We start from the raw sequence: 25393 nt of genomic DNA on the forward strand, positions 1-25393 counted from the left end.
TCCATTCTAAGAATGTGAGCAAAATTAACCATTTGAAAGTTATTAGCATCATGCAGTATCATCTCTGCCCCTACGTGCATGGAGTGGCCCGAAGAGCTCCAGCAGGTCCTTTGCCAGCAGAAAAGTGCAGTTTATCACACAGCGACAGAAGCAGTTGTGAACTCTGCTGGAATCATCTGGTAAACTCTATCTCTCAGATCTGCCTATGCAAGGTTTTGGCAGAACCAGCTTTGCATTTACTTTATTAGCCATAGAGTAAGCAGGTGGAGCGAAGCTAGCTAGTTAGTGTTAAACATCTCAAGGAGACATGCCATCATGCAGCGTTTCATCTTGCTTACCAGATAGATCTCAGTTAATCACAAACTCACAGAATGGTCAGGATGGAAGGGACCTTCGGAGATCATCTAGTCCAACCCCCTGCCAAAGCAGGATCACCCAGAGCAGGTTGGACAGGAACGCATCCAGGTGGGTTTTGGGTATCTCCAGAGAAGGAGACTCCACAGCCTCTCTGGGCAGCCTGTGCCAGTGCTCTGCCACCCTCAAAGGAAAGAAGTTTTTCCTCATGTTGAGAGGGAATTTCCTGTGTTTCAGTTTGTGCCCGTTGCCCCTTGTCCTGTCGCTGGGCACCACTGGAAAGAGTGTGGCCCCATCCTCTTCCCACCCACCCTTTAGATATTGATAAGATATGGTCTGTTCTCTGGCAGTTTTTTATTGCATATAATTTATAGGCTCTTCTCTTTCAAAGTGTTTAAAATGGCAGTACAGAGGCCAGAAGCTTCACCCGAACATGGAAGGTTGAGTCTCTCTGCAGGAGTATATTTTTAACATGGACTGTTTGCTGTAGACTATATGTACCGTATCTTTTACACATTGTTGTGTACTGAAATCGCTGTGTTCTTACCTAATCGATGGAAGGTTTGTCATATTGCATACGATTAAAGGCAGTATATTCTCCCGGAGAGCCACCTGCCTTATTTGAAGAGCAGAAACGCTCTCAACAATATCCCATCTTCGTGCAGTTTTACCTCGTTCAACTGACGGAGGTATTTTTGTGATTCCTGCCTCCTTTTGAAACATAAGAATTGTATCATGCAGACATGTCTACTGACGCGCACAGATACTGATGTCATGAAAATAAAGTCCTTTCGCACGTTAAAGATAGAAGCAAAACTTGAGGTATATATTATGGAAATTTCAGGACGGTGCCAATTTTTAAACAGACAAGAAAATTAGTAAATAATAGGTCGTATCCATTACAGTCTGCAGAAGGTATGTCTAGATTTCCTTCAGCAGCTCCAGGGTGGGCTGTGGATAGGCTGGCGATTGCAAAACGTAGGCTCTTGGGAGATCAGATGAAAATGTGTGGGGAACTTACAAAGGATCAGCGAAACAGAAAAGGCAAAAGGCAAAAAAGGAAGATGAGGGAGATAGGACTGAGAAGAAAAACAGCCGCGAGGCATATCTGTGGGAAGATCCTGGAAGAGATCAGTCAGGTAGGAGCTAGACAGAGCGAGAGATGAAGCGGTCGGTCTGGAATGTGCAGAAAAGCAAAAAATACTGAGCACTTAGTATAATTAGGTTTTGCTCTAAGTCTGTATAACTCTATCTGTGATTCCTGTGTTCCTAATGTTATAGCCAGGTCGGATAGCTGAAGAGTCTATTTTCTGCAGGTTTTTATTCACCGCTTTAAGGGGCATTGGTGTTTCTAGTCCATCTGCTGTTATAAAATGTTTTATCGGTGATTTGGCCAAAACAGTTTTGCCCAAATCTCCTATGGAGTTATCCTGTCTTGACCCCCCTGACGGCGTGGGGTGGCTCCCCCGTTGTGTCTGTAGTAATGTCTTGCCCAATCTTGTTTTTAGCGTCTCATGAAATTGGGGTTTTATCGCTTCCTTAGGCAAATTCCTTCATAGGATAACAAATCCGGCTTGGGGTAGGCTTTCTGCGCAGCTCCAGAAGGAGATTCGCGAATGGAAAACTTTTTTATTTAGTTGAAACATTCATTTTGTATGGTTTATCTTATTACTCAGACTTCTCTCTCCTTGCAGACTCGAAATACCTCCTTGCTCTTTTTGCTGTTTTGGGTATTCTGCAGTGAGATCTGAATTGCATACGTTGCAGTCGCATTCATATTTCTATCAAAAAATTACTTACACTCAATTATATATGTATAATTTTATAATTAGGGTGTATAATTAGAGTATAGAATGACTCACTGGTGCCATATAAAGTAAGACAGAGGATGCCCATTAAGAAGACACTTTGAATTTTTTGTTTATGTGTTTTAACTAGACGTATCTTCCACCTTAAAAAGAGGTGTTCCTGCGAGACCTGGGATTTCTGTCTCTGTGCCCGAGAGAAAGCCTGTCCCAGGCAAGACTGCTACTGGATGGGTTCGTTCCTCCGCTCAGCAGCCGTACAGACCTCGTGCATCGCTCATAGGGTCTTGCAAGCAGAGTATCCACATTCTCGGACTTATTTTGCTCTCTGCTTTGTTTCTGTATAGCAGATTTATTCCCCATTGAAATCTTCAATCATTTCTGGGTTTAGTGTCATCTTGGTTATCTCTCTTCTTCCTGTTTTGACTTATATTCTCTTTACTTCACGTTACAAATGCATCATGTAGAGATATTAATCAGCCTCGTACGGGGCCTGGATCTTCTCCTTTTCGGTTTTGTGGCCAGGGGACGAGGCTGCCCCGTCCTTTTGATGGGTCTGTGAGCGTGACAGTACAAACACCGGAGCACTGAGTAATGGTTGCTTCTGGTGAGAAAATGAGACAGTAGTGTGTGCCTGTGATAAGAACTAGCTCTGTAGTTTTTCTTCAGAGGCAGATTTTTGTAAACCTTATTGAAGTTTATTTAATCACAAAGGCTTTAAAAGGACTGACTTGTGTGAAATTCACTCTGCACTTATGCAATATGGTATTAAAATCAGATGTTAGCCAACTTCTCTGTGGGGAGTGAATTTGAATACACTTTACTTGGCTTTTCACAGGGGTTGTAATTGACTGTTGTGATTTTTCATTAACTTAAGACCAACGTTTTTTAATTGTGATAGAGATTTGAACAGATACTTATCTTTCCAGTATTAAGGATAAGAGTCGTCATTCATCTGGTATGATTTCATCTATAAATAAAATCTTAATGGGATAATGGTTCTCTCTGCTGATCACATTTCTCAGGTTGACTTTTCAAAGCAAATCTTATTGTTCAAATAGTTGAAGTGGAGCATAAGATGGGACTATTTAAAAATGAATCCTTAATTGCTAACACCTCATTTGAAATCCAGTTGCAATATTAAGTAGAATTTTTTTTAACTTTTTTTTAATGGTGACAGAAAGTCGACAAGCCCGTTCCAGTGCCTCAAATGCAAGTTGCTGTGTGTAAATCCTGTATATGGGATTTACAGGGTGAAGGGCGCAATTGGTTAGTGGGAGTTTAAAGGTCGGGTGTGTGAGTGAAGTGAGTGGATGGGCCATTGACGAGTGGAGTGATGGATGCTGAGCGCCGCTCTTTGGTCTCCTCCAGGCCTCTCAGCTGGCGTGGGTGGAAGAGCTGTAGGGGTCTTGCATTCGGGGTGACCTTGGTGCTCCAGCTCTTTGACCCACTAGCACATGGTGGGTCCCAAAAGGGAAAAAAAGTCCTACTCAGTCTGTTTTTTTAAACATGTTTTCCTCCTGGAGGCAGAGTTACTGAGTGAGGCAGATCAGGCAGGAGCAGGAGGTGGGTTTGGTTCCAGGGGAAGAACGCGTTTGCTCAGACGACGCTTTGATCCTTCTCCCATCCATGACTCATCTCTCTCCATGGGCTGACTGGAAGCTCACCTTCCGAGAGAGCATCCTTCGAATTTGGCCTGAAGGTTATAACATCGTTTTTCCAAGGAGAGGCATCACTGCTCTCACTTTCATGCACAGCAGTCCAAAGTCATCACAGCTAGAAATTAAATTCATGCATGTGGACTTCTTTTCTGGGATACTTTTGTTTTCTGCATTAGCTTTGAATTGATGGTGTGTTCCCAAGCTGCGTGACTGCCCTGCATGTTCCTTTCAGTCAAATGAAATATTTACTAAGGGCACAGTAATACGTCGCTCTCAAATTGGAGTTTTAATTCAGGAATATCAAAAAATTACCAGTTACCAGCCCAGAGAACTATCTCACAAATAGTAAAGTTTGATCTTCTAATGTGGTTTCTTCTGCAGATAAGGTGATGGATGTCTGCTCTGTGAGATTTACAGTCAGGGTTTCAAAGCCTATTTAAGAAAACATTAATATAAACACTCTGGAGTTTTAAGTAGCAAAATATTGCATTTGGTTAGTACTTTTTCTTTCATTTTGGTTAACGTGTTAGCTGTTTGCAGAATATGGTCTATTTATGGGTTTTTAATAGTAGAGTGAACAGGTGAACAAAAGTAATATTACCTATAGAAAATATATTGTTGAGTGCAAACCTTGAATGTGCGAGCAGCGTGAATGACAGAACCTATTGCCCATGGGTTGGGTGGTGCCCAGTGGCCGTAAGAGATGAACCTGTTTGGTCTCAGCAGGAGGTGTGAGAGGCAATGGCATCTCAGATCCCTCTCTCGGAGGGGTTTCATCACAAGCCTACGGGAGCTGCCCCTTTTTTTGGGCAGGAAGGATGGAAGGGCAAGGGCCCAGGGGAGGCATAGGAGATTGAGCAGCCCAACCTTCGGTACCAGCCTGACACCGACCAGGTCCTGGTCAGCATTTGCCCACTGGTTATTTGTCACCTACCCCACATGTCAGCTTTTAGCCTCAGAGCAAATCCCTCAACTACAGTGTCGAGCTGCCTGGGTGATCGTGGTCACCATGAAGGTGATATTAGCACTGGATCCATTTTGTTTTCCTTAAACCTTGTAGGTCTTTCAGCCATGAGGTCCCTAAAATTTGGGTTAGGTAAGAAGCTCAAGTGTTAAAGAGTAAAGAATGAGGAGGGATGGACACAGTGGGCCAAAATCTCAGCTTGTGTAAACAGGTGTCAGTGCTGGCTTCAGAGCAATGTCATTTTACATGGGCTCATGATCAGTCCCCCTCAGCGGGTTTCTGCCCTGCGCATCTCCACAGGCCAGGGACGGTGTTCATAGGTGAGTTATAATGCCTTCAAATTCCATGTTTACATTGGAAATACTTGACAGAGTCTTACATAAGCACTGCTACCAGGTGGGCTTTTAAGAAAGACGATATTTATAAAAAGTGTAGTGGCTGTATCTGAACTTAACAGCCTCGTGCATTTGTATGACTTTGTGTTTACAATTTTCTCGTGATTTTTTAATGAAGTAGAATAGGTACTAACTGGTCAAATAAATGGAGAACATCTTTGGGTATCCTTGCACTTCCACAGTTTTAGGAGTGAAATTGCTTTGTAGTTGAGAGGTCTGGGAACAAGCTACAGGGGTGGTGTCAAAATGAAAACAATACCTTTCAAAATATTCCTGTTCTCGTTTGGGATCCCGCTGATGCTCAGCATCCCAACTCTGCGCTCACTGTGCACCTGTGGGACTGAGCGAAATCACCCGGCACCGGGGGTGTCCAGCCAGGCTGCGGCATCGGGCCACGGGGTGTTAATTTGTAGTGAGGCTTTTTAGCGTCTCACTCAGATGGGGCGCTGACACGTTGAGCACTGCTTGGTTTTATTTCGAATTCACTCCCACGTTCAGTGGCGTAGCACTCCTGTCCAGCATCGCTCTCCTCCTTTTGGAGGGCGGGTTTCCTGGGGCTGGGTGGACACAGGGAATTAAGAGGTGCGGTGTGTTTCCATGCCGTGGAATGCATGTGCACACCCTTTCTTCCCACCCTTCCCACCATCACTCACTAAATCTCCTATATATGTGTATTAATCCCTTTGGGATGTTCAGATGCGGGGAGGTGTTTTACCATATAGCTGGGGCTGGAACGATGCTGGCCGTTCCCTTAACACCATCCTCCGCATGACCTACCGTTTGCGTGTTAAAAAAAAGGTAAAAATGTAAGTGGAGACTAAAGTCACCGTTCAACTTTTTTCTTGAAAAGTTAAAAAAAACATCATAGCAATGAGAAAATGCTACTGATGATCATATCAGTCTTTCCAGGCTGTGTTTACATGAGTCGTAGGAAGATTTTTCATACAAGTAGCCCTATTAACTTCAGTGCATAAACTGTGTCTCTTCTTGTGCGCATGGGTTTGCAGGATTAAAATCACTTGTAAATGTTAATAGATAACACGTTCTGCAACCTCATAGCGCTCGTGTTTTTCTTAGCTGTAACGCTGCAGAGTCATTCTACCTCTATAAAACTCGTGGAGAGATTTTAAGGTGGGCCAAATACATCTCAAAGATGGGTTGCTTAATTAACACAAGGCCTCACAGTGACAGCCTTGCAAAACAAACTCCAGCGCTGGCTCTGTGCCTGTTTCCACTTCGCTGGTTCTGCTACCCACATGTCTCAGCCTGCCAACACAGAGCATCGAGTGCGTTTTCATAGCTGCTCTTCTTCAAATCATTTTGTTACTGTGACAGTGACTTTATAAATGGCTCTTACTCTCCTGATGATACAGAATCGATATATTAACGGCATCTTTTTTTTTCTTTCTGTTTTTCTCTTGCAGGAGCAAATTCATCAGTTGTTGCTGACTTCATGCCTACATCATCATGGAACATCTCAAGTGAATTAGATAAAGGTAAGTGGACAGAAAAAAGTGTGAAATCAGATTTAAAAATCTCAAGTCTTCTTCTTGACTCGGCCAAATTAGCAAACAAAGAGGTGAGGGAGCGTTTAAGATAAACCCTTTTTTGCCTTGTGATCATTTGACATTTAATTACGTGTGGTTCTGTGATTTCTGGAGAATGCTGCGTTCATTTCTTGTACTAGTAAAATGTTCCACATGGTAAAAATATTTCAAGATGTGAGTTCTGTTGGTTTATGAACTGCTTGGCATTTTGTCTGGTGGATCTTAGGATTTGAACTCAAAATTAACAAGCATCAGGCAGTCAGTCTGCCTCGATGTGTTTTACTATGAAATTTTGAGGCTTTAAATTAATAGATGGGGAAAATACATTTGCAGGTGGTAATTATGTATGATTTGGAGCTCTCTGAAGGGTATATATTGTGAAAAAAGGGATGTATTTCTCATTCCCCTTCATTTTGTAAATTAGGCACCACCAATTATTTAAGCCAAATTGCTTAGCTTCCTTTAGCCCGTATTGCGAGGCAGTGGCCTGCAGCTCCTGAGTCAATCTGGTCTTTGAAATGCTTCTAAAGTAACGTTTCCAGCGGAGGATGCTGTTAGCCACACTAACTGCGCAATTTGTCAACCACTCTTTTCATTTGCTTATAACTTTGCCAACCGTTAACTATTTAGACTGAAATTTCCCATAGTGGAGTTCTGCCACAGATGGTTTTTCCAAATGTTTTTTTATGTGTTTTGTTAATGTTTTTAAGGAACATGTGTTCATAATGTTTTATGTTTCGGCAGAAAATATGCTTTCTGTGCTTAAGTATGAAAAGAACACGTAGTTCTGGGTACTTTAAGGCAAGGCTGACTGTTTCACGCCTGCCTTCCCACCAGGGAAGGAGCAGGACTTTCTGGTGATCCAGGACATGTTGGAGAAGACAAAAAGTCAAAGGGCTTGTGCTTGCTGGAGGGAAAGGGAGAAAAGCATGTAGTCATTAAGCAGAGGATTCCCAGTTCACAGCAGATTGCTGAAAGAAGGCTTGGACAGAATGGATGTTTTATCCCACTGCAGTGATTCATCCAGGTACCTGCGGCAGATCCGTAGGCCTGGCCTGTGTGTTGAGAATGTTCCAAAGCTGCAGAGGACCAGGGGCAGTGGTTCCCTCAACAGCACGTCTCTGTGTTTCTTTACTCATTAGGCAGCTTTGTTTGGTTTTTCAAAAAGTAAGAAATAAATTAGTGGCGTTAGCAAGCAACCTTTTCTAAGCTACAGTGCAGGTTTTTCTCTATGAACCCAGCTCGTGATCGCAGGAGAAGACACGGTTGCACTTCATAGAAGTGGTTGAAATATTTTTTGCAAATGATCATTAGCGATGTATTCTTTGTTCTCCACTGTGAGCCCAAGGGTTCAATTGGTAAAGTGCCCATGGACTGCTGTATATTGCAGGGAAAGCTGCGTGCCTCCAAGCAAAACCTAGACAGAGCGGAAGGTACAGCAGAGATAGTGAAGATAATGTAATTTTACAGTAAATTGTATCTGATCTGTGCTGAGAAATAACCCTCAGTAGCTTCTTTGCTGTTATTCCTAATGGGAGGTTTTGTGTAGACTGGTTTCTAATGACCAGGGTGACTTTTCCCCAATATTTTGGTTAGTCTTTCTCTCAGCTGGTAGTTCAAAGGCTCCTTTTTTTTTTTTCAGTGGCATGTGTCCAGGTGGGCACTCTCCAAAGCCTTGGTTTGATTAACATAGCTAGGAAACAGGGAAAAGTGCTCGGTGGCAGCGCGGACCTCCTGCTTCCTTTGGTGTCTGCTTTCTTCAAAATGCTCTCCACGCTGGGTTCTATCAGCCAGGGTTCAGGTGTCCCACCTTGGCTGCCGGTGTGCCGGCTCTATCAGAAAGCAGCAGCTCCAGAGGTAGCAATGGTAAAACTTGGGGCGACTGCCACTGTCCTGGACCTTGAGTCATCTTACTGCTCAAAACGAAGCTTACACTTCTTGTGCCAGCGCTGAGCCTGGCCTCTACCTTAATAATTAAACCATTTTCCACGTTACTTCCATGGCACCTGTTCCTGAGCTATATTGTCAGAAAGAGGTAAAATGAAGTTTCACGCTTCTAATCCACCTGGAATGTGGCAATTACCACTCGTTGGGCTGAATCCTGCATTCCTGGGGGATTACCGGCCCCTTTGCTCAACCTGATTAGCATTTAGACTGCTGTAAGCTTACACACCTAAACATGGATTTACATATGTGATTAAAATGCATTTGCTGCCCAAAAAGCTTAGTCAGAGGGGCGGATTCTCCCAGTGTGCCTACAAGCAAAGTAACGCGCACACGTTTTGTCTTGTCTAAGAGAGAAGCAGGGGCTTTAATGTGGGAGCTACTGGTTCTACTAAAGGTCTTTGAAACGCTCGCTTGTATAAAGCAAAATACAGTGCAGGGCATGCTGACTTGGTGAGTTGAAACTTCAGAGGAGAAAATTAGGCATGCACTTACTTTCCATTTCTTTTGCAAACAAGCATCTCATGAAATCAACATCCACTTGTCTCTGCTGCAGCCAGCCGTGAGGTCACGCAGGCGTCCCAGTAAAACTCATTTTAAAGCCTATTAAGTTCACCACATGAAAGTGGTTTCCAGCCAAATTCCCCAATTAAATGGCTGTCCACATTAAGTGGCTCTAACTCTACCTGCTGCCTTTTGGAAATGAGCATCTCTTCCTCGAATATGTGTCCTGGGTTTGGGAAGCAGGAACAGCTCATCGTCTTGCTAAAAACAATATTCTGCATTTTGAAATAATTACTTAATATGGTACTTTCCCTAGCTCGCTGAGTTCTGCAGTGATTATCTTACAACTGAGCCCTATTCAGGTTTCAATTTCTATTAAATAAGCTAAATCGACAGCATTAAACAGTTGACTGTTTATTCTTTTTAACAGGAAATGAATTTAAAAGAGACGCAGCCACCCGTGAAGAGCTGTTGAAAGCAACGATTGATGGGAGGGAGGAGGTGGTTTCTCACCAAAACCTTAAAAAAACAAACAAACTGTGCATAAAAAATAAAAAATAATCACTTTTAAAATAGGAGAAATTTAGCTATGAGGATTTCTCCCTTTTCCGACTGGTAAATCTTGGCATGCAGAGGGAATGCCACGAGGGAAGAAGAGAAATGAAAATGTGATCCAATAAATATTTAATTATATAAGGAGAAATAAGTGAACTTCAGGGGAAAAAAAGGGGGATCTAGTGGTAGGAAAAGGCCTGTCTCAGGGGGTCGGTGGCAGAATGTGAAACCTTTCACCCCCAAGTTGCTAGCTGAGATTTCCCTTGGGCTGAGGGACCTGCAGCTGCCCGGCGGGAGGGAGATGTCCAGCGGGGACCGGAGCTCCTTGGAGAAGCTCCTACACGGCCCCGTTGCACCAGGCTTTGTAACCGCTCCTGACGCTCACCACGGCACGGCCGTTCACTCTTGGTGGCTTAAAGCAACTTCCTTATCCAGAAATTGTTTGACATGGGCTGTGGCAGTAGGTGATATCTGAGGCAAAACAAAAAAGCCAGGTGAAACCGGGAGTAGGCAGAGTTCACGAGCACGCTCTGCCCTGGTGCTGGCTTTCAGGGTCCGTTCTTTAATGCAGCTCTTTTTTTGGGGTGTGCCAGCAGGCAAGGGAGCAAGGCAGGTGGCCCTGGGCACATTTTTTCCCTTTTTTTTGTTCCTGTTTAAGGCACTCTGGTTTCTCATTTCTTCTTGCCCATGCATTGCCTCCCCTCTCTCCCCTTACACCACAGCACAAGCTCCTGCTCCAGCTCTTTGTTTGAGAAAGTTTCCGATTTATCGTGAGCTCTTCTTTTCCCTGATCCTTATTTTAAAAGGTGAAGAGCCTTTCATTCACCGGCTTCTCTTCCACAAAAATGATTGCGGATGGGTAGGCTTTTCCTTCTGTCAGATGTGGGTTTGTTTACAAAGAAATAGATAGGCCTGAATTTGAATGAGAGCCTATTTACATCTGGTACAGCAGAGGAATTGTTTGGGAACTCTTCATCCTTAGGCAAAGATAATATTGGAGTCTCTGCCAAGAAAGAGTCAGCTTTGAAATATTATTTTCTTTTAACTGTAAGTAGAATTCAACTTCAGTGAACGTTCACTGGAATAGGATTCTCTACGGGATTGATAAGAAAATGATGCCGTCACTATGGCTTCCCCTGATCAGGTCCTCCCTGGTCCCCCCATGCCCACCTGCAGCCCCCTCTGGAGCTCGTTCCATCGTGGCAGCTCCCTGACTGTGCGCAAGGACGTGTCCTGGCTGTGGCTGAGTCAGAGCTGAGGACACCGATGCTGGGATGCAGCACAATATCACGTCGCCGGTACCTCCTCCTCCTCCCAGGAGCTCTTCACTTGGTCCTTCAGTTTCCAAAGAAAACCTATTAGCGTGAGTTTTTGCAGATACTGCCTATTTGCCTTTCCCTTTTCGTGGCCTGTCTGCTTTGGCAAACAAGTATAAAAAGTTTGAATGACCCAGGGCTTGGGAACCATTTTCATTTCCAGACATCCATGATCCGAAGCCCGGGCTTTCAGCTCCCCATCACTCCCAGCCTCTCTGTGTGGCATAGACCTTGCGGTCACTGCTGCGGCAGCACTTAGCAGTCTCATGGTGTAGTACGGAAAGCCAGCGTTCCCCGGAGAGCTTGGCAGCAAGAGTCAGGATTTTACAAAATGCACCCCAAATCAGTCAGTGGTTTAAGGTTAAGCTTGGATTTAGCTTTTAAGTATTCAAAGGCCGACATCCTGGGCTGCATCCCCAGCAGCATGGCCAGCAGGACGAAGGAGGGGATTCCACCCCTCTGCTCCACTCAGGGGAGACCCCCCTGCAGTGCTGCCTCCAGCTCTGGGGCCACCAAGATCAGCAGGACATGGACCTGTTGGAGAGGGTCCAGAGGAGGCCCCGGAGATGCTGGGAGGGCTGGAGCCCCTCTGCTGGGAGGACAGGCTGAGAGAGTTGGGGGGGTTCAGCCTGGAGAAGAGAAGGCTCTGGGGAGACCTTAGAGCTCTTTCCAGTATCTGAAGGGGGTCTACAGGAAAGCTGGGGAGGGACTGTATCAGGGAGTGTAGTGTTAGGATGAGGGGTAATGGTTTTAAACTGAAAGAGGGGAGATTTAGATATCAGGAAGAAATTCTTGACAGTGAGGGTGCTGAGGCACTGGCGCAGTTTGCCCAGAGAAGCTGTGGCTGCCCCATCCCTTGTTCAAAGCCAGGGTGGACAGGGCTTGGAGCAACCTGGGCTGGTGGGAGGTGTCCCTGCCCAGGGCAGGGGCAGTGGAACTCAATGATCTTTAAGGTCCCTTCCAACTCTGACCATGCTATGATTCTGTGATATCAATACAAGGATCACCTGTAGCAAGCATCCCTCCCCTGGGATGGTCTGGGGGTCCAGAGCAGAAAATAACTGTGGAAGGCCAAAAGAAGGGGTGGGAGTACTGAGCATTCGCTCCATTACCCTGCGCATGGGATTGCATGTCATTAACTTTTTGGAGATCCTTGTGTGGGCCGAGCATGCCCTGGCAGGGTGGGCTGGACGGCAGCCGCAGCGCAAGAGGAGCCCACAGAGCAGAGAAGGGGCTGCAGGACATCCCAGTGCGTACACTCAGCTGACGGACCCTTTGGGGGGGTCTTCCCGAGGGGAGAAGCGAGCCTTGCCGTCCTTACTGATGAATCCAGGCTAAAGCTGTCACCTTGGCAAGCCTTTCCAGGCAGGGAAATGACCTGGCCACGAGTTCTTATAGGGAAAATCTTTCTGATGTCCCAGGGAGAATTCGACTCTTAGGCAAACTACATCTTAAAAAACATAAACAAAACCAAACGTGGAGAAAACCAGGTGGATCGAGGCCTCCTAACTTGGGCCCCAGTTCTTTAGAGATTTCCAGATTTTCTTTTGAAATCACTGGATGTGAATTTGATACGCGTGGTGAAAGGGGAAGAATTACAGCTTTCACATTTATGCACAATTTACCTTTTTATTTTCCTTTATTATCTGGGGGATATTCGGTAAATCAAGCTCCCCTGATGGGGCTCAGGATTCTGATTCTATTTGTGGGGTCCCGTTAGTAGCGCGGCAGTAAATTACTGCTACTTTGTTTGAAAATTTTTTTAGCCACAGTACATTAGCTCCTTTTGTTTGCTTTTCCACTGACGGAGTGTACGTTTTTATTTGAGAATTTGTGTTTCTTGAATGTCTCATTTATAAATAATACAGGGTGTGAAATTTGAAGGTCACAGAACACAACCTGAAAAAGAAACCACCCCGAGTAACGTTGGGCATTCATGGCAAAAATATTTCACAAAATGCTTCACTTACATTGCATTTTTTATATAACCTCAGTTTGTGCAGTGAATAGCTGACCGTTATGCATAAGGTAACTATATATAATAACCTTTTCCTGGCTCATCCACCGATCTTTGTTTATTTGAAAGATTGATAGATCAGAGGGTCAAGGGACGTGTTTTATTGTAAGTTTCTGTTCCAAATTTCCTGACATTTTTGGTTTAAAAAAAAAAAAGGCCTTTAAAAGGCACAGAAAGGGCTAATAAGAACCAGATCCTAAAGTGATGCTATGTCAAAATGTCAAAAATAACAGCTTTTCTTTGACTCTACAGCATTAATCTTAAGGCACATACCTTTCTATACACCCTTCCTTTTATAGCTTGAGTTTTTGTATGTGGCTCTTTACTGCAGAGCAGCTTCTAAAGTGACAACAAAATCCCTTGATGGTTTTCAGTAGTTGGCTTTATAGCTGGATGTGGACATTTGTTTACCTATTCCAAATCTTTTTTTTTTTTTTTTTTGTGATAAAGTTTAGAGGCTTCCTACTTGTGCTATAAAACGGGATCCTGAGTAAAGAAAAGCTTCATTTCCCCTCGCCAGATTATAGCGTCAAAGCTATCACCAAGACATCTGTCCTTAAACCTGAAAGTTGACTCATAAAAGGGGAGGCAGATGTGAACTCTCAAATGCATATTAAGAATTCACATAGGCAGGAAGGGCAGTGAGTTGTCCAGTTCCTATCCAAAAGCAATGGGATTCAGGTGCTCAGCCCCAGATAATGTTTTTAAAGTCCACGGGCATCTGTGCTCTGGTTTCCCTCCACAAGCCCTCCCTCCCCGATGGCCCAGGGCAATCTCTAAACTGCTAATTATCAGAAAGTAGCAATTAATTCCGAGAATCCCAAATACAGCGAGTGTCAGATGTGGACATGTGAAAAGCCATAAAGCCTCGGGCAGTGGTCAGCCTGTTTCAGTTCTGTAAATGATCCTCGCGTGGCACTAAACCCTCTAGACAGAGTCTGGGAAGAGAAAGCCCGAGAGACAGCTGCAGTGTGTATCCCGAATTGAGTCTTGCACATACGCATCGCCGAGGAAGCTCGTTTGAAAATAAGCTGGGCAAGCAAAGGCAGTAGAGTATTTCCTTTTGTCCCAAGACAGTTGACATTGAATATTTCCGCACAACTGTCTGGACTTCTTTAACTCTGATATTCTTCATATGGGTTGCTAAATCATGGGTTGAGTGTGGTATCCCTTTCCTCCCGCTGTCATTCCTCTACTTTTATTCATTTAAAATAAGTGAAATTCCAGCCGGGAGTCTTCCCTTTTGCCCCTTTTAATAACAAGGGTCTGTTGATCGGACCCACAGATCGGACCTGCCGGGAGTTGTCTTCCTTTTGTGAGTTATGGGCAGATCAAGCGATCGATGGTTAATCCTTTTTCCAACTGAGAGGTATGTGCTCTGACTATGGCCACGCTTCAGTCAGAAATCCTGCTGGTTCTTTCTATAGCTGAACTGGAATAGCTTAAAACTCCAGTTGATTGAACATATGGAACAACCAGCAAGCCCCTCCAGCGTCTTCAGGCTGGGTGGGCTCCGCGTTGTTGACTTTCTCCAAAGAGAACAGTTCCATATAGAAAATTTCCAACGGTCTGAGCTCAGTGGCGGTGCTGATACATGTGAGTATGGGACGCATCCAAGCGTAGCGTCAGACGGGACTAACGGGGATAATCCAAAGCTCTGAGTGATTGGAAATGCTTCTTTCCAGGCTAGTGTATTAAATCAGGCAGCCTTGGGTTGGACCTTCTGATGTGCCTAGATGGCTCTTTCCCTTTAAATGAACTCTTTATGTTACCTCTTTTTAAACTTACCCATCTTGCAGGCACCGGCTGAGACACTTGTTGTGTTTCTTTTTGCCGATGTATGCTATGACAAGGAACGGGTGAGCCGCTAAACCTTTTGTTGCAAAAAGCTAAATGCGATAAGGAGTGTGTGAGAGCGGTGTCCCAACTGCCTTACTCCAACCAGGTCAGGTGGTTGCTTTACGTGCTGCAACGTAGATTTCAATTTTCAAATCCAGAATGAAACTTATTCTCCAATCCAGCAGCTGGAAAGGGTGTCCCCACAGCTGTAGGTTTGCTTGAGAAAAGGTTTGGAGATGTTCCTCTCTAGAGAAGTGTGTTGTTACCCATCTATCACGGGAAGTAACTTGGTACACCTCTCCATTGCACCTGGATTAAAGCTGTTTTCAGGCTTGCGGCGTCTTGAATGGAGACTTTAATTTTAGCTTTTCTTTGAATATTCTGAAAGATCAGAAGGGACTAAAGAAAAGGATAAATGAAACAGCAGTTCTCGTAAAGTGAACATTTCAGGGCCTAATCCTGCATCCCCATCGTGCTTTAAACACCTAGTGAAATCAGAACCACATCGCACACACAGTGCTTGGGGGGGAAGAAAGGTTTCCCTGTGGCCAGCAAAATCCTCCTCCAAGCAAAGAGGGTGTTACTACTCTAAGATGTGTCTTTGGTAATTTAAGATAGAGTAACCATGTGGTCACAGAGGAGATTAACATTCCTTGGCCAGAGAGGACGAGCTTTTATTTTGAAAGCCACCTGGGTTCCACTTAAAAGTAGTAGAATACTTCAGGATTTATTACGACCGGGCAGGCTCCTATTTAACAATGTCAAGACGTAGCTGTGGAAATACACACACTTTTCTTCTTTCGAGACACGCAACACACTACATTTTGTCCTTGCACAGCTGTTGCTGTTCTGTAACATCAAACCGGCAAAAAGTTTGGCCATGAAGGATACCTAATATTTGGATTTTATATGCAGTGTCTCCAATTTATGCGCTTAGAATCATGAAGATGACTTATGATGTGTTGTGTTTGCATTGGCAACGGCTCAAAACCAGAAATATATTTCAGGCTTGGCTTTCCAGATATTATCTCAAGTCATTTAAAAGTTCATTATAGGGCACCCGCTAGTGCTGCTATAGCAAGGGGGCTGTCAGCATTTTTCAAGGGTTTATAACTCAGCCATTAAAAAAAAAAATCTCTGTGGGCTAAAACTTGGCATTCAGGGTCTAGACCCAGCAGTAAATTGTTTTTACAAATTAAAAAAAAATCAGTTTGGCTATTATTAAATTATAGGTGGGCTAAATTTTATTTAGAACTCTTTCAGGCTATTCTCCCATACTTCTGTAAATTAACATGGTTCCAAAATGTTTTTATAGAGTGCTACTCTAAAATATGGACCGGCTTTTGTTATGTTCTTGAAACCCTGAGATTTCACTTAAAATATAATAACCCTGCTTATCCCAGCATAGCACTTTTCACCTTCAAAGTGCTTTATGAGCATTATCTCATTAATGTACATAACAGCCTCCCCATGATGTAAGAGGGTTTATTATCCTCACTTTATAGCTGGAGAGATTGAGCCAAAAGGTTTAAGGCTGTTTTTAAAAGGACTTAGTTGCACAAATCCCATGTGAGCTTGCATTGGCTTTGGGTGTCTACTTCCCTTTGGCTCTTCTAAAAATCACAACTCAAGTGATTCACCCAAGACTATTCAGAGCCAGGATTAAAACTCAGACTTTCCAATGGCCAGTGCCACTAGACTGGTTAATTCTCAGGAGTGCAGTAATTACTCTGTACATAAGACCCATCGCGTTTCTAAGAAATTATTCTTTAGGTCAGAGGGAGTCAACTCTGGGCATCTGGGGAGCTCCTTGGTGGCAGCGGGACTCAAATGAAATAAGGGAAAACGTGGCGTGCTCTAAGACCATGGCCGTGCGACACGGTGTCTTCATCATGTGTGCAAGCAGAGGGTCCATCCCATTTCATCAGCCCTGTTCTCCTCTTGCTTAAAGCCTAAAAGGAGGATTTACCCCCGTTTTTCTTGGTCTTTAGTCCCAGAAGGAGGAGATGTTAATGCTGATGGCACCAGAGAGTGGCTGACGGCGGGTTACCTGGACAGAAACCTGGCTGCAGGCGGGAGCTATTTTATTTATGTGTTCTTCACATAGTGGTTAGTAAAGGGAGAGGATGGTTGCAATAGCTTTGGAGATTTGGTGGGCTGTGGTAGGTGAAACAAGTATTAAAAATAAAATTGGGCTTCCACGCCGGGCAAGGGCAGCAACGGATGGCTTTTGTGCACACCAGGGAAGGAATACTTGTACTTTTGTATGCGTCAGTAACAGTCCAAGGTTTTTTGGAAGCGCTGTTAGACCTTCAGCTCATTTTCAGTTACAGAACTGCTTTACCTGTGAGAAAGGTCTTCTCATGAAGCTTCCAGTTGCTTGCAACGTGCCCTGTTTGTGTCTCATCTCAGGTCATCTGCTTGATCTCATCTACGATTTGGATGTAAAATTTATGGATTTGAGGACTAAGCTGCACTGAATTTAACAGATGCATTTTAATTTATTGTCTCTGTAGTAGTTCGTAGAGGAAGGTGGAGAACACGTAGAGAAGAGTCAGAAGCTCCTGACGCTGAGAGGCTATTTCTGTTTGTACCTATAGAGAAATTGCACCGTAGCTCTTGCATTATGGCCATACTTTCTCTCTGCCTTACTGTTGCTACTGGTACTTTAAAATCCTTCTCCAGCTTTTGGAAACCTACCCTACATCCTTACTCCTGTATTCGCCTCTCCTGTATACCGTAGGACCTTTAAAATATTATATTTACTGTGGTGTTTGTCAGCAAGACCATCACAGGACTGAGGCCGTTCTGTTCTCTGGCTGTGTTATAGTGTAGATGTCCGAACCAGTCTTTGAAATGTTATCAGGAATTATATAAATGACTATGGTAAAGAAATGTTACATTGGATAATTAAATGCGGTTATCCAGTTCCATGCTCTTACTGTGATTTTATTAAACCCAGATTGTGGAGGCAGCCCAAGAATATGTGTGCTGACTTAGATTATGCTTCCCGGTGAGGTTATTAAGATAGCAAGTCAGAAACTTCTCTAGTCTTGCAGTGAAGCGTGCAGAAATGATTCCGGAGGGCTGAAAGGCCAATCTGACACCCCTGAAAAGACATGGGACCCTCTCGTCTGTCTTCACCGGGATCTCTGCCCTTTTTACCCCATCCATAGATTTCCTAACTAATTACGTCCACGGGAGTCTAGATAACAGTCGTGTTTTACACAGTTTCATACCTGCACGTTAAAAGGCTAGTTATTCAGTGAAAAAAAATACATGTGGGCAGTTTCTTTGTGCTAAATGTTTATCCTACGGCTCCTCGGGACCAAATGAGAACAGGGACGCCTTGTGTAAAGGGCGGTGCAAATACAGGGTAAGAGCTTACATGCTAAACGGATGAAATACAAAGGAAAGAGATATTGATAGACACGAAACAATGAAGGGAGTAGCTGGTGAAGACACGACTGAAATAAATAATTAGGGAAGTGAATTAGTTAGGCAAGTGAGTTGGCTAAGCTGTTTTTATGCACGCTGGAGATTTTTTTCATACTTGTGGGCAGGCTTATTGCTGGAGTTAACAGGAGCCGTACCTGAGCGCGGTGGAGCATGAGCAGCGCAGCACAGGTCTACTTGCTGATAGGCTTTTCTTGACCTCCCGGGTTGGCTCTGAGAGCGCGGGAGCAGCGTACAGCCTCTGGATTTCTCGTTCCTCGGCCGCCCCGCTGAGACAGCCAGCAGATGATAATGGGTTTTGGCCAGTAATGACCACCGTTAGATTTGAACCTGTGACACGGAGATGAAAGCCTGCGTATTCCATTCCACGTACCCAATCCATCTCACTCTCTGCCTTTAAAGGATTTAATTGAATGCTGAATACAGCTAACTAGAAATAGTCCTGTTCCTGAATGGTGCAGAATGAAATAGCACTTGACAGGAGAAGGCAATGCTCACGAATGGATTAGAAGAGATTAATTTAGCAAAATTTTGATTTAACATTCTCTATCTTGACAAAAGAATTCTTGATCTTCTGCTTGCACCTATCATGAGACCTATTTCAGATTTAAGATAAACTGTCATAGTCTTAGCAAGGGAAGTACTAAGGGAGAGAAAGTCTTCATCTCCTAGATACGATCCCTATTCCTCACCTCTGCAGTTAGTGCTTACAAATTCATTGACAACACACTGTCTACACTGCTCTGAGAGGCAACTGAAAGTGGCTCCGAGATCTTCACTTCTGAGCGATTCATTTCATATATTGCTGTATTTTGTGGGTCCTAACATGAGCGGGAGCAGATCTGCATAGGCAGAGGCATAAAAATGAGCAGCCGGATTTCTGATATATTTTTCATATTTATTGTCTGGCAAAAAGGGAAAAACAAAAGAACAAAAAGAAGTAGCGTTACCTCTTTTTGCCATGTTAAACAGAGCCCAATATGTTGAGAAAGTAGAGAGATCTTGAGAAAGTAGAGCGAATCCAGGGGTGTGTGAAGGAAGAGAGGTTTTCAAGAAATACAGCATTACTATAGTGCAATGGAAATTCCAAAATGTGTTCCTTTTATTACTATGCAAAACTTTGTGGGCCCTATCGCCTGTCCGGAAACATCAATTAACAAGTATTACCATTTTCTACTCAACCTGATAGCCACTTCCTTTGTTTCCCCTTCAAAGACAAGCATGGGCTTTCTTTAAAGTGACGTTTCCTGAGCTGGAGATCTTTATTCACCCTTTTTTCTTTTTACGTAACAGATTACTTCTTGACGCTCGATGAACCTATGAATAACATAACCACCACCCTTGGCCAGACCGCAGAGCTGCACTGTAAAGTCTCTGGCAATCCTCCTCCAACAGTCCGTTGGCTGAAAAATGATGCTCCGGTTGTCCAAGAACCGCGGAGGATCTCCTTCCGTGCCACAAGCTACGGGTCTCGGCTGCGAATAAGGAACCTTGACACTACAGATACTGGCTACTTCCAGTGCGTTGCGACTAACGGCAGAAGGACTGTCTCTACAACTGGTGTGCTGTTTGTGAAATTTGGTACGTGACCTCCTTTGTCTCTAGTAGGTGAGAAATTGCAGTTTGCAGTATAGATTGGAGGCACGTTAGTGAGATATACGTATGTACCTGTCAGGTAAAATAGGCACATTTTCTTCAAAGTCAAAGTTTCTATTAAGATAATTGCCTTCAAAGCTGATCTTACAACTGAGAGGATTCCAACCAAGAAACAGCTTTTGTGCGTCTTCTCCTCCGCCTCCACATTCAGAGGGAAGTGATTCACTGAGATGAAGATATTTGCACAGACTCTTAGTTAGTCCTCTTAGGAACTGGACAAATAACACATACTGAATGACATATGTGATGAGTTTCATAGCCTTTTTTCGTAAATTTCCCAAATTTTCTAAATTCTAATATGAAATTAATCATTAAGTGTTCTCTCATAAGGTGGTGGTTGTCCTTTAGCCTGTATCTGAAATGTAGGAGATTTTTATCGGAACGATGATACTTTTATGCATACTCCTGGAGAAAACAGCGAGTATTTTTATTTTTTGTGACTGGAGCAATATTTAATCTCACAATTCACTTTCTAGAGCAAATGCTTATTAGTATGAACTTCCCTGAAATCTGCCACAGCCGACTTTTCAGCCTGCGCTGTGCCAGTGAACTTGCGCTCCAGCCTGCCCGGTCCTTCCAGTAGTTGCCAAACCAGAAGCACGGAGGGCAGGAACAAGGAAACCCTCCCGGCCACAGCCCGCTGGGGTCAGAACAAATTTGGTCAGCGCATCTGAATCGGGCCTAGGGTGAATACCCTGATAAATAATGAAGATTGATAGGGGGAAATGATGCTGGTTTTTTTCCCAGTTACAATGTGCTTTTGTACAAGCCTCCTGTGGTTTGCTGTAAGATTTTCTATGACGGCCGGAGACACAGTTGAATTGCAGGAGGAGTGCCTCACCTGGTTATTGTCCTCGTCTGCGCTGTTTTGCAGAAAACCATTGCTCCAGGATACGGTCTTGTCTTTGGTACTGAGAAACTGCAACTCGTCTGTTAAACTGCATAAACCACATCCAACATGACAGACTGTTACTTTTATCTTTTAAAAGGTTTTCGAAAGCTTCCTGCTTGCTACCTCGCCGTAACTCATCACACTGTTTTTCTTCTGTCACTTTTCCAGGTCCCCCGCCAACAGCAAGTCCAGGATCATCGTAAGTGGTTTCATGTCTGTTATGTCGATTCATTAATCTTGCATTTCAGCAGTCAGAAGTTCATTTTTCATTTTGTGTGACAGGAGCGCTTTTACGTTCCACTTTAAGTCAGATAGTATGGTAATTTATTGTAACTGAATTATCTGTCTCTTAGATATATTTTCATGTTATCATGTCAACTCCTATTTCTTACACTAGACTTCTTAATTTCCAATATTATTACCTTTAGATCCTCTGGTGCCTTCAGTCTTTGAATTGATTTCAGTGTACATACAGGTATGAGGAGAAACTGATTTTCGTACATGTCACGGCCCAATCTGGAAAATATTTATCACTATAAGTAGATTTTACCGTCGAGGGGCTACTTACTGATTTTAAGGGGACTGATGGTCATAGGCTGTATCTGTATCTATCTGTACCTGTACTAGTAAACTGTCTTGAAAATGAGCTTTTGAAGATCGAGTACCTGGGTGGGAGTAGTGGCTGTGTTTACAAGAGCTCCCTGTATCCTGGAGCCCCCTGTGTCCTGCTGGGTCCATGCTGCTGGGTCTGTGCAGTTGCCACATCCTTGTACTTTGGCAGCGGAGCTTGTGCCTTTGGTAGCTTCTGAGAGCGTACATTTATCTTCCCCTCTAGTTTCAAGATACGTGGTCAAACTTACCCTTTATAGTCCCTTATTGTTTTCAGGTGTGATCTTCAACTGTTCTGAAGTTTCAGATTAATTTTGTGATAGTGTGTCCAGCTTATTCGGATCTTAAGTGTATGGAACCATACTGAAAACCCACCTCTCCTGCTGGGGGAAGCTGCACCATTAGAAGAGAAATACAGTACCAAATAAAACATAAAATGAAACTATTAATACAATTACAAGGGATGCAAAAGTTTGGGGATCTGCATGTTGCTGACTGTCCTGGTAGCAGATCGTTCCCAAAGCATTGCAGAGGGTATAAATTAGGGGAAGCATCTGACCACAAAAGGACATGCTAGGATGCCCTCTAATGGAACATCATAAAATGTGCTTTTGTCTTCCCTTTTGAAGGTACCTGACACGAAGTTACTAAGTTTGTTTTGGAAGGGGATCTCTTTGCTCCGTCTTAGACTCTTTCTGTGATTGTGGTGTTCTGGGGAGGAAAGCTTCGTGGTGCTGTGGGAAGCGGGGACTGTTGTGCTCTTTAGCAGTTTGGAGACTTAGTGAGTTGAGAAGATGAGTGTTTTGTGTCTGCTTCCACCTAGTTTGGGGTTTCTGAAATTTGTAAGGTCAAGCAACGTGTCCTTGGTGGTCAGAAACTCGCAGCAGAGCAGTGTGAGCACAGAAAGCAGAGAGCTGTGCTGGAATTTCACTGTCTAGGCTACTCAGGATTGCCTCACTTGTTAAAAACAAAATAGATTTGGGAACCTTTTTCCCTTTTTTCTTTCTGGTAGGGTTTTTGCCCCCACCTCCTGAAAAAAAAAAAAAAGAAAGAAAAAGACCACAACTTATCTAGCTAAAAGCCTCACCTAATTACGGAGAAGTAACAGCAAACGGTCCCTCTAATTCAGTGAGTGTTGGGCTGAGCTCTAAGGCGGTGTCAACACAGCATCATCCAGACCATGAGGAAAAAAACAAACTAGTGGCACGAGTGCTAGTTCAGAGACGAGGAGTATTACACTCCCCTGAGCTGAGCACCCTTCTAGCAGCAGTGTCTTTACACAGCCCTGTCTTATTCTGCGTGCAAAGCCCATATATCCGTGGAACAACCAATCACTGTTTTCTGTATGCACCGTATCAAACATTATATTGGCTTTAAAGCGACTTAATCTAAGATTTTAATTTTTTGTTCAGCATTTGCTGCCCATCGGCATACAGAGGTACAAACGCAAAGAGTGTGAAAAGGTGAAAATAAAGTGAGACTTCCTCTTTAATAGTTGACTTTATAATTGTGCCTTATAATTTTGTAACCGAAAAAGATATTTAATCACACTTCATTAGCCTGGGAAGTTGTGGGCTCTGTCTAGGAAAAGGTCACATTGTACTAAACATTGGAGAGAAACGTATCCAAAGAAATGTGCAGAGGGATCTCTGCTTTACGGAATGGAGAACATTTACATTCCTGTAGAAGCAAGCCAGATTTAATCTCTGAAATAAGAGAATCAGGAAGGAGCTTATGACAAAGAAATGATAAACTTGGAACTCATACTAAATTAGAGTAAGAAAAAAAGGTCAGTGTGTGTCGTTTTGAACCGAGTTCATATCTGCTGCCAGTGCCATGAGTGCAAGAGCCTTACGGATAGCCAGCAGCGGGTTAGGTCCGGCTGCATGAACCAAAATTGCAAAGAGAAATTGCAGGTTGTGGAACACAGGAGAGAAATTGCCTCGAAATCTGTTCGTCGCTGTTTGCTGTTCTTTCCATGCAAACAATACCTTGAGTGTTGTATAGCCTACTCATGCATAGCCTTCTCCCCATACAAGCTGGCGAACAAATTTGTAGCTGTGAAATTAATGAAAATTTGGTGGAAGTGCCTGTGGTAAGAGTGATCCCACATTATAGAAGTAAGTGTCACAAAAAAGCCTTTGAAGGAGTACTGGTTAAAGGCAGCGGTACTCTTCAGCACAGGGGAACAGAACATTTTGTACAGCTCTGCTATATATTCTTGTCTGAAAAACAAATTTATTTAAGTTGTTATAGAGATTAAAACATAATTTTTCTGGTACCTTGATGGCAAATTTCTTCAAATATGAAGAGAACTTGGATGCTGCTCCCTGTGAGACCCCCCGAATGCATCAGCCCTCAGACTATTATGTTTTTGCATAGTCTTGATGCCATTTTAGGATTCCTCATTGCTATTAGATAAACAATAGGTATAGTCATGAGAAATACCTGCTTTTACCTGTGAAAACTAACCCCGTCCATGCCAGCCTTTATTTTCAAGTTCCAGGGTGATAGATGTGCCCATGGTCCACCTCCCTTCCCATCGTTTAAGAGTCATGGGAGTCCTATGGGCAAACACTTCCTTCATGGAATAGTCCTGGAAGCTGGGTCAGAAAATATCTTCCTACCATTTTTTTCAAAAATTAGGGCATTGGTCGTGGTGCTGTGGGTAAACTGGCTGAGGGTCCATGGGTCCAGCTGATTTTGGTTCCCCAAAATACATTCACAGGAGACCACGTCTCTCTTCCCCTGCTGCACGGGCTGACTGTTGGTGTTGCCCTGAACATAGGGAAACTTCCCGTATGTCGTCATAGGGACATATCGTATAATTTGATAGTGGTTAAATGAAGGCTAAATATGGAAAGCACTTTGAAGGATGTCGTGGAAATGAAAACTCGTACTTGGATAGTGTCTGTGCCTTATCAGCATGACTTTCTTCTGCTATCATAAGGCAATGAACAAAATCGATGGCAAGTAGCAGCCTTTCTCAGTGGGCGTGCTTTTCCCATGTTGTCTTTATCAATCTACCACGAGTGGAAGGTTCTGTTCATTTAAGGTTTTAATTTGAGGGCCATGTTTTTAAAAAAATCCATATGCTCAGCACTTTTTCTCCGCATAATTTATAGGTGCAGAGTTCTGCGCGGATGTGATGGCAGAAAAATAGATGGGCCAACTGTAGCTTAAAAATAAAAAGGTTAAATGAATTACTTCTGTAAAAGAAGACAGGCAATGCTAGATAACATAATAATTCATGTGTGTGTTATATCCTTATTCTTTCTGCTTTTCTTAAGCACTGTTATAGTTAGCTGGAGCCAAAAGTCTGATTTGCAAATCAGCCTGAAGCGACTGAAAGAAACTCCAGCAGAAACACACGGCTGTGGTCCATAAGGAAATCCAGAACCGCAAGGTCTTGCTGCGGTGTAAAGCACTGCCTGACCTGAACGTCCTTCCTTTTAACTCTCCTGTGTTTGGCAAAGGTCAGCTTTAAAGCCCTTATCTGCGAGGCCATGGAGCGAGTTACATTCCATTAATGCGCTCTGCGTCTCTGACATAGCTTGGAGAAGCTTTTCTTTAAAAAGAAAAAACAACCCACGCTCCTGCTTTATAAATAAATCAGTGTTTTATCTTGGGTTTCGCCGGAAGGTGCTGCAGATACAGCGCCAGCTACAAGCATCTGGGTGAGCTGTGGGGAGAGTGCCAACGCCTCTGTCCTGCAGTCCGGATGCGTGCCCAGGAACTGGGCGGCCGCGCCGGCTCCGGCTCTCAGACTACTGGAATAGTTTCCGTAAAGTGGATGATGTCAAGGGCACCTCCACAGCAGGCAGGAGTTTGAGGGGAGCCTCTTCTGGCAGATAAGTCAGGTCCTGCTGGCTCTTGGTG

General features: G+C 43.8%; 1 protein-coding gene across 1 annotated transcript in view; it reads left to right on the forward strand.

The window, feature by feature from the left end:
- The first annotated feature begins 6617 nt into the window (after positions 1–6617).
- Positions 6618–25393, forward strand: part of ROR1 (receptor tyrosine kinase like orphan receptor 1) — a 55247-nt gene continuing 36471 nt past the window's right edge. Inside the window, exons 1-3 of the mRNA XM_082483607.1 lie at positions 6618–6675; positions 19651–19938; positions 21074–21104. Of these exons, the coding sequence (XP_082339733.1) occupies positions 6633–6675; positions 19651–19938; positions 21074–21104 (362 nt within the window). The 5' untranslated portion in view covers positions 6618–6632. The remainder of the gene's footprint in view (positions 6676–19650; positions 19939–21073; positions 21105–25393) is intronic.

The sequence above is a fragment of the Vanellus vanellus genome (assembly GCF_965231255.1).
Source record: "Vanellus vanellus genome assembly, chromosome: 5".
NCBI lineage: Eukaryota > Metazoa > Chordata > Aves > Charadriiformes > Charadriidae > Vanellus > Vanellus vanellus.